The sequence below is a fragment of the Ipomoea triloba genome, chromosome 3 (assembly GCF_003576645.1).
Source record: "Ipomoea triloba cultivar NCNSP0323 chromosome 3, ASM357664v1".
Classification (NCBI taxonomy): domain Eukaryota; kingdom Viridiplantae; phylum Streptophyta; class Magnoliopsida; order Solanales; family Convolvulaceae; genus Ipomoea; species Ipomoea triloba.
In genome coordinates, this window is record NC_044918.1 from 14,511,275 (window position 1) to 14,523,233 (window position 11,959).

The 11,959-nt window shown below is 35.3% G+C and overlaps 1 protein-coding gene across 1 annotated transcript; it reads left to right on the plus strand.

Moving 5' to 3' along the window:
* The first annotated feature begins 9,217 nt into the window (after nt 1-9,217).
* LOC116011830 (abscisic acid receptor PYL4-like) lies at nt 9,218-10,520 on the plus strand. Its single transcript, XM_031251247.1, has 2 exons — nt 9,218-9,962; nt 10,246-10,520. Exons 1-2 carry the CDS (start codon nt 9,344-9,346, stop codon nt 10,293-10,295), a joined length of 669 nt encoding a protein of 222 aa, XP_031107107.1. The 5' UTR covers nt 9,218-9,343; the 3' UTR covers nt 10,296-10,520.
* The last annotated feature ends 1,439 nt before the right edge of the window (nt 10,521-11,959 follow it).

Genomic DNA, 11,959 nt, shown 5'->3' on the forward strand with positions numbered 1-11,959 from the left:
GTTGTTAATATGTGAGACCTATACTATATAGTATATACCCATAGAGAGTGTGCAATCCTAAGTAATAGGTTATTGTAAGAAGTTATATATGCACATGCTAATTAGGTATAATATATGCATTTTAAAATACATGTATAATAGAAACATAAATGCTTTTAGCTGAATAAATTTTGACTTACTTTCTTCTTCGACTTGCTTAAGATCACTTATTCAAGGGCAGAGCTAGGGTGAAAATAGTCCATTGTCCTCAAATTAAATCACTATTGACAATTTTGAAATTCATATAATAACAATTAACAAATGTTGAAAAATACGCTATTCGGGATCTGATTTTTTATTTTTTATTTTAACATAAAATCCTAATACCTAAACTAAAAACTAAAACAAATAAAGCAAAAACTAAAAACTAATAACTAAAAAAAAATTTAAAAAAAAATACGTTACCTAAGGGCTGAGGCGGCGACTGGTGGGCGGTGGCGGAGGCGACTGATTGAGTGACGGGATTGGGCGACTGGAGGGCGGAGGCAGATGCAGCGTGAGGGTGAGGGGCAGTCTCGTTGTCGTTGCTTCTTCCAATTTTAACATATAAGGGTTATTTGCCAAAACGACGTAGTTTTGGCGAATAACCCTTACCAAAAAAAAGGGGTTTAGATGATTTGGCCGGCTCGGTGGTCTACGCCCGGTTGCGGAGGAAGAGGAGCTGGAGGGCAAAGGCAAATGCAGTGTGAGGGTGAGGGGCGGTCTGGTCACGTTGTCGCTTCTTAAAACTAGGGTTGAGATGATTCGGCCGGTTCGGTGGTCTAGGCGCCCGGTTGCGGAGGAAGAGGAGCTGGAGGGCGGAGGTAGATGTGGCGTTAGGGTGAGGGTGAGAGGCGGTCTGGTCTTTGTCGCTTCTTCCGATTTTAACATATTAAGGGTTATTTGCTAAAACGACGTAGTTTTGGCGAATAACTCTTACAAAAAAAATGGTGTTGAGATGATTCGGCCGACTCAATGGTCTAGGCGCTCAGTTGCGGAGGAGGATTGAACCGCTGAATGCATGAATGTGTGGCACACGAGTTGCACGCCGCTTGCTGCTTGGAGACCATCGATAATGGCTTGACGAGTATGCAACAAAAGGCAACCATCGATTAGATTGTGTGAAGCTGAAAGAGAAATGGAGAATTAGAAGAAGATAGTAGAAAAAATAGATATATATACAACACCAAAACGACATTATTATATTTATATATATATATATATATATAGACACACACAATACTAGTTAAACTAAAAAAATTAAAAAAAAAAAACAATGAAGGTCACTACCCCCATTGTGGTATGCCTATGCGCCTATCACTCCGTTCTTACTAACATATTACGTAATACACATATATTGTGTGCTTTCTACAATAATATAACATTAAAAATGCCAATTAAGCTACTTGTTCAATTTTGGATAAAGAATGCCAATAACCCACTACCCTAACTTATTACCGAGAGTATTATTTACACATTTTATTTCTTTATTATTTTAATTTTGCTAATATATATAATGCCATGTTGTACAATAATGTGACAACATGTCAACATACATCTGCCAACAATATTATATTACCCTAATTTCTAAAAATTCAAGCATCTTTTCCTTGTTCATAGAATCCTTCTAGAGCCCAACAGACATGCATTTTATATGCCAACAAGGTGATAAATAGTGAATAAGAATATTCCAATTTTTGAATATATAAATTTAAGCTCAAAACTTAAAGGTCCCTCATTGTTCTTGTCAAAAAGACTGATAGACGAGATAAATTACAGAATGTGTTTCAAATGACCTATATACCCATCAAATATTTGGACATTAATACTCACAGTAAAGTCAAATTCATACTTTACCTTTTATGGTCCTAGAATAAAATTAAAACAGTACGCTCAACTTGAATATATGCATATATGTAATTATGTAAAGCTAACCACTATTTCAACTCTCTTTTGATGTCACTATGCCTCTCTAAAGATTCATTTTCTTGACCTGCTGCTATTATTTAACACCTTTTAATCTTTTATTGTTGGCTTTATGAGTCAACTTGGCTTTTTAAATCATGGGAATTTCATAAGGTAGAAAAAAGGGAATTAATTAACTTTTATATTTAGAACATAATTAATGCCATTTGCATTAACTAATGTATTTAGACAATTTATTCACCTTATCGTATGATATGAATGTTTCCGATGTTAGATACAGTGTATTGTGGAAGAAAGGTTTAAATACACAAATTTGTATTTCTTAATTTGTACATACAATTTTATTTATTTCCATTTGTGAATATTTTGTGATCAAATGGCTTTAGCATATAGACAAATCAGGGTTTGAACTTTGTCCTTCAATGGATAAGGTTGACTCGTGGGTGATTTTATCAAATGGGTTGCAAATTCATGGTTTGGAGAGTTGATAAGCAAACTGTTAATATAAGTATTAGGGTAGAGGTTTTTTTTTTTTTTTTTTTTTTTTTTTTTTTGAGTAACCGCAGTCAAACTTTATGAGAACGATCAGGTCAAATATGGATTAATTATTTTCTAGAGTGGTGAAGATATCAAATGTCGTATGGAAGAAGAAGAAGAAGAAGAAGCTTGAGAGTAGAAATTTAGCTCCGAATGAAGTACCACTCCACAATCTGGAGTTGATGCGGGATTGTACAACAACTCCACTCTAGATAGCTTACACTTTGGAGTTGGCAACCCGTACTCCATACTCGTATCGCCTAACCCTTTGAGCCTTATCAGGCACCAAATAGCAATTTCTCCCGCCATGCACAGGACTCTTAGCAAGAACATCAATGATATAACACTCAAATTAAGATCATAACCCACCACTAATGTTAAAAAATACACTAGATGCCCCTAGATGTTCGATTTTTTTTTTTAAATGTCCAATTGAAAAGATTCAAGATTTAAAAAAAAAAACAAAAAATAAAAACTAAAAACTGAAACAAATAAAAAAAATAAATACCTTGAGGGCTGAGGCGATGACCGGCGCCGCGGTGACGGAGTCGAGGCAACTGGCGGAGGCGGAGTGTGGGCGACTAGAGGGCGGAGGCAAATGAGGCGTGCATGTCTTGGGCGGTTTGGTCGTCACTTCTTCCAATATTAACATATTAAGGGTTGTTTGCCAAAACGATGTCGTTTTGGCGAATAAACCTTAAAGAAAAAACTCGGGTTGAGACGATTTGGCCGGCGACGCCTAGACCGCCTAGCCGGCCGCGGAGGAGGCCGATTCCAGCTTTGCGGTGACGGAGTCGAGGCAATTGGCGGAGGCGGAGTGTGGGCGACTAGAGGCGGAGGCAAATGAGGCGTGCACGTCTTGGGCGGTCTGGTCGTCGCTTCTTCCAATATTAACATATTAAGGGTTGTTTGCCAAAACGATGTCGTTTTGGTTAACATATTAAGGGTTGTTTGCCAAAACGATGTCGTTTTGGTGAATAAACCTTAAAGAAAAACTGGGGTTGAGACGATTTGGCCGGCGACGCCTAGACTGCCTAGCCGGCCGCGGAGGAGGCCGATTCCAGTCTTGCGGTGACGGAGTCGAGGCAACTGGCGGAGGCGGAGTGTGGGCGACTAGAGGCGAAGGCAAATGAGGCGTGCACGTCTTGGGCGGTCTGGTCGTCGCTTCTTCCAATATTAACATATTAAGGGTTGTTTGCCAAAACGATGTCGTTTTGGCGAACATATTAAGGGTTGTTTGCCAAAACGATGTCGTTTTGGCGAATAAACCTTAAAGAAAAAACTGGGGTTGAGACAATTTGGCCGGCTACGCCTAGACCGCCTAGCCGGCCGCGGAGGAGGCCGATTCCAGCCTTCTTTGACGCGGAATTTTTTAACATTGCCCACCACAAAAATTATTTCAAGAGTGGAGATTTAACCCCAACATATAAGAGTCCTCCGCTGCCTAGCCGGCCGCGGAAGAGGCCGACTCCGGCCTTCTTTGACGCGAAAATTTTGCAACATTGCCCACCACAAAAGTTATTTCAAGCTAAGATCAAGAGTGGAGATTTAACCCCAACAGGCCAACATAAGAGCCCTCCAGAATCTTTTGCCTAGCCGATGTGAGATCCTGCCATATTTTTTTCTCGACCTAGTTGATAAAAGTAAATACTTTTTTAATTTGGTTTCATTTTTAGAAAAATGAAGTGTAAAGTGTATATATACACGCATACACATACGCACATATACACACACTTTTTCAACTAAAAGTGTGTGCGTACATTATAGTATTACAACTAATCATTTTTTTTTACCTAAATCTTGACATATAATAATTTGAATGTCAATTCGATTGAACATATAATGAGTATTACTTTAAAATATAACCATTTGTTTATTTATTTCTTAGTAGTATTATAAATAGCCAAACACTTGGAATTCTTTTCATATCAACTTGGAATATAAATTAAAGAATAGATGAATAATAACTTTAAAAAAAATTCCCAACTTGAATTTACTCATGGAAACTTTTTCAACTCCTTACCAACGTAACCTCTCTCTATCATCATATCCTTCACTTTCTTTACCTTTTTTGTTTAGGTTTATCAGTAAATAATTAATCTTCAAATTAGAACCACTCCTTAAGTGAGAACGTGCGAACATGCATGAATACATACAGTACAATTTAATATTTAGATACATAATGCACACAATTACCCTAGAGTAAATTGTGTGTGCATTCATATAGTAGATTGTGTGCATTCATGTTAATTTTTATTTAAACACATCTCTCTCTCTCTCTCTCTCTATATATATATATATATATATATATATATATATATATATATATATATATATATATATATATATATATGTGTGTGTGCAGACAAATTTGTGAAGATAATATTTGTCTACAAGTGGCAAAAGAAAATTGCAATTTGCAAGCAATATAATGCATGGTGTGGCCTTGGTTGATTCATATATATATAGATTGGACCGACGGATAGAAACTTCATAAATAGTTAGATATATGTTTGATCCAGTCACAATGAGATAAAAGTATACTTCAATTTTCTTATTAGAATTAAGATATATATAAAAAAATTATAACATTAAAAAATATCATGTTTATTAGTATGTATTTAGTAAAATATGTAATCATATATTAAAAAAAATAAAGTATTTATAATTAGACAATACTCTCTTAATTGAGCTCATCTCATAAGGTTTTGTGATTTATCTCACATGTGTGATTTGCGGATTATTATTATACACGTGTAGGATTCCCTCATCTCCCAAAAAAATAACATTTATATTTAAATAAATTATATTTGGAAACCCAACACTAATATATACCAATATAATGGATCTTAAATCTTGTTAATTGGAAAAAAAATTGATGATAATTTGTTGCACATATAGAGACATAGAGTCCATCCCAAACCAAAACTCACACGCCCAATGTTCATGGCAAGGATCAAACCTCCACCCTATCTACGACTGAAAGCAAAAATAAAAATAATAAAAATATTTTTTTTTTCCAAAAAAGGCCATCAAGTTGATGTGGGTATGGTGAGAAGTGGGGGTAGCTATTGGTCAAAGTAAAGATTGTTTTGGATTGGAAAGGAGCTTCAAGTTGAAGATGTCATTACCATTGCGGCATGTGAAATTTTTATGAAAAGGACCAATTAATTACTATGTTTGACGAAACAAAAGTTGGTGGGAAGAAAGGAATATTGAGAAATTATCCAATCCAAACCACACAATAAAATTAAAGAAAAAGTGTCTCAAAATGACTAAGTGAGTAGTTGAGTGGGTGAAATATGATTATTATATCAGAACTCAAAAGACAATAATTTCGATTCTTGCAAATACTCATCGGTCGACTAATTAAATATAGTATTGTCATAGCGGGATCGCCGGGCAGGCCTAAATAAGCGCCAAGTTGGCCCACCAAATTTTTAAGAAATAACTTAAAAAGTTAATAATTAGACAATAACTAATAGGTAATGAAAAATGATATCAATCTTTTCTTTTATAAGTTTGAACATCAAATTTAAGAGTCATCACCACTTTGATCTTGAAGATTAGTGAAAACAATAAATGTATGAATGACAGACATGCAATCATTTTCTTTTATGGACAAAATATAAGTGGATTCAAAATAAATCATATCAAATTTTTTATAGATTCAGTAAAATATGAGCTTAAATTGTATAGTAGTAATTATAAAGTTTTGGCATTAAATTACTAAAATTAACAAGTTTGACCATAACGTTAAAGGTTTGAAATTATCTTTTCACAAACTAGTCCTTTATCATTAATATATATTTAATTTAATCAATATTTAACGATTGTAATATTGTTGTGACAAAAGGTGGAATTTGCACAATCCAGGTGCCTCATAATTGTATTAATTATAAAGTTTTGGCATGGGTGTCACACCTACCATTGTATTAATTATAAAGTTTTGGCATTAAATTACTAATTTTAGTATGTTTGACCATAACGTTAAAAGTTTGAAATTTTCTTTTCACAAATTAGTCATTTATCATTAATACATATTTAATTTAATCAATATTTAACGACTGTAATATTGTCGTGACAAATGTGAAATTGCTCATTCCAAATGCCTCACAATTGTATTAATTATAAAGTTTTGGCATGGGTGACCCAGAATTGTATTAATTATAAAGTTTTGGCATTAAATTACTAATTTTAACATGTTTGACCATAACGTTAAAGGTTTGAAATTTTCTTTTCACAAACTAGTCCTTTATCATTAATTTAATCAATATTTAATATTGTCATGACAAAAGGTGAAATAATCCACTCCAAATGACCCACAATTTGTGCACGGACTCGACCCTTGGTCTCTTGTAACAAATTTCACATATGCAACCAGTTGAGCTGTCATGCGGCATGCAGGCAATTGTAATATTGTTGAGCGAATGGTTAAATGGCCAAATCCAACATTTTACCATCGAAACATAACATTAACTGTACTGCTAAGTAAGTATATAAAAAAAATTATATCATTACTATTAATTATAATTTTTGACATAATGATAAACTTTATCCCCACTGATATTAAACATTTCAAAATGACTTTTGGGATGATAGTGATATTACTATTCCTTTATTAAAAAAAATATGAACCGCATGCATTGATTTAGGGAAAAATCATAATATTCTCTTCAATTCAACTTTTCCTTTTGTGTTGCAAAGTGTATAGTATATTTTTGGTTAGACAACATAGTTTTTAAATTTTAACTAGTTTGTAAATATATAAATATTATGTACTAATACTAAATTAAATATTATAAAACATTGAATTGTAAATAATTCACTTAATTATTGTTAATTGAATTATACACATAAAAAGATACAAAGGTCAGATAAGATTTTTTTCCATCTAACCATGCATGTTTCAACAACTAACCCATTAGAGCCACACATTTGACACTAATTTTATTGGTAAGATTTCAAGGACGGCAAATCATTCATTTATGAGTTTTAAGAAGAAAAAAAAAATATTTGTAACAACCAAACCTAGCTGAAAGATAGTTAAAAACTACTCCGTAATAAGTAGCTGAAAGCTGAAAAGCTATAAGCTAATAGTTAAAATCTGAAGAGCTGTTAAGCTAGTTGTTATGCTTAAAAGTGTTTGGTAAAATTACTTTAATAAAATTAACTTTTTAATAAACTGATAAATGTAAAAGGACTAAAAATGACATCTTCATAATGATACTATAATACTAATTGGAATATGACTCAAATCACTCACATAATGTGATTTTTACTCAGTAAATGATTTTGTCCCAAGCATTAGACCTGGCAATTATCGACACGACCCGTTAACACGACACGAAACTGGACACGAAAATAACGGGTTAGTGTTTAGCCTTAACATGTCCCGGGTCGTTAACGGGTTGACCCGTTAAGAACCCGTTATGTTTTCGTGTCTTAACAGGTCAACCCGTTAAACCTATTAAGAACCCGTTTAACCCGTTAATATTATCGTGTTAACCCGTTTACACGAACCCGTTTATACAGACACGTTTAGAACCCGCTAAGAACCATTGTCATTTAGGTAAGAACCATTGTCTTTACAAAATATATCATGAACATGATTAAGAATGAATTTACTACATTAGGCCAAGATCATACACCAATTATTGATGTTCGACAATATGAAATTTGAATGTTTATTGTGTTCAATTTTATTCTAAAAACTAGTATGAACTTCTTTAATTGTGATTTTTGGATGTTATTTTATAATTTTATGAATGTTATAAATTGAATATTTTTTTAGTTTGTTTGATGGATTGGATTGTATGTTTTATTTCTTTTTTTATATAATTTAACTTTAAATTTTAGTTTTTAATATATCAATAGATTTAGCGGGTTTAAACGGGTTTCGTGTCATATCGTGTCGACACGATCCGAAACCCGTTAACAAAACGTGTCTATCGTGTCAACCCGTTTAACCCATTAACAATTCGTGTTCGTGTACGTGTTACAATTTTGAACCCGTTAATCTTAACGTGTCGTATTCGTGTTTAGTCTTATCGTGTTCGTGTCGTTATCGTGTCGACCCGTTAACGAACCCGTATACACGAATTGCCAGGTCTACCAAGCATATAATTAACATGAGGCACACATATATTAGAGTCCCTCCAACCTAACGCACATTTACATATATTAACTCAATCCCCTGACCAAGTGTCATAAGAAGTTATTTTTCTTTTGCTAAAATGTAGAATCCCCAACTCTGACCAGATAAAACATTTGAGAAGATGTAAATTACTGTGATTCACTGACTCAAAAGATAAGGTCAAATGTAAGGAATCTGTCCACTTTGAATATAATCTTCACATTGCGACTGCTGAGATTCGAATCTTGATCTTTTTTCAAATATTATCTACTAAACCAGTGAGCTAAATCGGGCACACAAGCGCTTATCGGGGCGTCATTTGATGATAATGAAGGGGCAGATTGGTGATTTCATAGGATGGGAAACCTCGTATATCGAACACATGGGGCATATCACGTAATTACAAGGAAAGTAGATGGCAATTTGGTTATAGACTCCGTCCAAATACATATTTGCAAGTTGATGATCCACTTGCAGTCGCATGGCGTAAGCTCTGCGCTAATCTGTCTTTTAGTTTCTTCTTCTACTACCTATGAAAGAAAGATCAACCCATTCATATCCTTATACTATATTACTATATATATAATTCATTATATGACGACGAAGATCGTAATTATATGGTATTATATTCTTAACATATGATAGTGTGTATATATATAAAGACATTCTCATAAGTGTCCTTTCAACCATAAAGAAAAACTAGGCAGGGAAGAAAAGAATAGGGAGATGCCTTCTGCGCTTCAGCTTCATCAGCGCGGCTCGGCGGCGGCTGCGGCTGGAGTGGGGAGTGTTTATAAGCAGGCGGCTCAGGCGGCGAGGTGGATGATTCCGGTGTCTATATCGGTGCCGGAGCACGTGCTGCAGTACCACACGCACGCGGTGGGGGCGGGGCAGTGCTGCGCGGCGGTGGTGCAGGAGGTGGCGGCGCCGCTGGAGGCGGTGTGGCGGCTGGTGCGCCGCTTCGACAAGCCGCAGGCGTACAAGCACTTCCTGAAGAGCTGCCACGTCATTGTCGGCGACGGGGACGTGGGCACGCTCCGCGAGGTGCGCGTGGTGTCCGGCCTCCCCGCCGCCTCCAGCACCGAGCGCCTCGAGATCCTCGACGACGAGAAGCACGTGCTCAGCTTCGCCGTCGTCGGCGGCGATCACCGCCTCAACAACTACCGCTCCGTCACCACCCTCCACCCCCACCACCGCAACAACACCACCGTCGTCGTCGAGTCCTACGTCGTCGACGTCCCCCCCGGCAACACCAACGACGAAACCTGCGTCTTCGTCGACACCATCGTACGTTGCAATCTTCAATCCCTAGCGCAAATCGCGGAAAACTCCAACAACTCTCCAAGTAAATCATCCTAACTATCAAATTTGTAAATTCTTCATCATTAATTCGTGATCAGATCAATCAATTCATCGCGAATCAACACCATCCATTAGTACTAGATAGCAACTATAAACAATGTTTTGCGTCTGTGACATATGTTTTGTAAGACTGTAACATTACAAATGTCTATTGTATGTTATTATAGAGGTCGCTAATGATGTTTTTTGTACTATATATATATAGATTTTTATGATATTTTTACAATTTTTTATAATGGAGAGAACGTTTTATTTGTTGTTTTCAGATCAAGAACTGAAAAGTCATACTACCAATACAGTGATAGATGTTCGTTGAAGATTATAAAGCTAAGGTTGGTTATTAGATTTGGAGGGTGTGATGAAGATCTAGTATGATGTTTTGTAACCAAATTAAACACATATATATACTACATTATTTCTTGTTTTTTTTTTCTTTTTTTTTTTTTTTTCATTTCAATCTTTTATTTTTGCTTGGGGGATTTTCTTCAATCGCCTGAGTTAATTAACAATATATAATATAAACAATTTCTTGTTTTCTTGATCTGTACTGAGTTGTTGCCCATGATGTCTTGACTGGAGATTTTATGGTATGGCTGGGGAGTGTTTGGAAGATGTAATATAAAATGGATTTTTTTTTTTGGGTTGTGGAATTTTACAGAGTCAAGTGATGTGTGATGACCAAAGGTTTTGACTGGTTCAATACTATTACTAAAAATAAAATTAAAAAGAGAAACATATTTGAGGTAATAATCATGGTTAACATAGGGAGGTTGTTAATTGATCATGTGTTTTTTACTCTCTTTTCAATTCTTGGACATGTTTTTTGAATTTGTGGGTGTGGATGGCTATGATAATTAAGGAAAGAAAATGCATGGGAGAGAATAATATAATAGAGATAGCTGCCTTTGGTTTACTTTGAAAATTGATGAATTCTTATACCTTCTCAATTTGAAAATTATAAGGTATATGAAGATTAGTTTTGACTATATTGAATATAATTAAAAGTAAACAATTATAGTAAATACAATAAATATCAAAGATGGTCGATACAATAACTTCTCTATAAAAATCATCATATAAGAGTATTGATGTGATAAATGCACTGGTTCTTCCGAATACGTATAGGTACGAAGGTCGGGTTGCGGGGGAATTCTTCCTTAGTGTACTTGTTGGTTTAAGTATTTAAATTTGGGGAACTTAAGGGAGGTCATGTATTAACCCCGAGATTATATGTGGTATGTAAAAATGCCAAAAAGTTCATTCCTCTTGTCATAAATGTTGTATTTATAGGGGTAAGAAGGGGATACATGCCAGGTGCCCGGCATGACGCATGACTATCACGTGCCGTGCATGCATTAGGTAGCTCGAAAATAGTGCTTCAATGGTCACGTGTATAAAGATTCCTAAATACCCATTAGTGGGAGCTGAGTAGAAATACCTAAGTTGCACGGGAGTCGGTCTCAAACTAGAGAAGCGCCACCGCAGTTTCAATTGCCTCGGTTAGAGACCTCAGGTTGGCAAAGCCAAACGTATAGTCGGTCAATATCGGGATCTATTTCTTATTGCGATCTGATCAAATACCGAGCAGGTTCATAACTCATACAGAGAGATATACTCGAAGTATATACCCCTTAATATTCTAATAGCTATTTGTTATATGTGCCCAAAAAACAAGAAAATGGTTAGCTCATCAGAGGTTGTCCCAAATAAACAAACATATCCTGCCGGGGCCGGGGATTCTTGATAGTTGATACTCCATCACATGCACAAGGAGTTTGATTGCTGCATTTAATGACCAAAAAACTAGAAAAATTCCCAGGAAGCAAGGGCTATGATTTTTGTGAAGAATATGATGAGTTTTATACTTATCAACATACGCTTTCTAGATTGAACTCATTGCTATTTAATAGTTAGGTATGAACACATGTTATGACTACGGTTTGATCTTCTTTCCTAGAAACTGTTATGTGAAATAAATTA

Coding starts and splice junctions, on each gene's coding strand:
- LOC116011830 (XM_031251247.1), top strand. CDS start 9,344: ATGCCTTCTGCGCTTCAGCTTCATCAGCGCGGCTCGGCGGCGGCTGCG. Junction 9,963..10,245: donor AAACTCCAACAACTCTCCAA/GTAAATCATCCT, acceptor TGTTGTTTTCAG/ATCAAGAACTGAAAAGTCAT.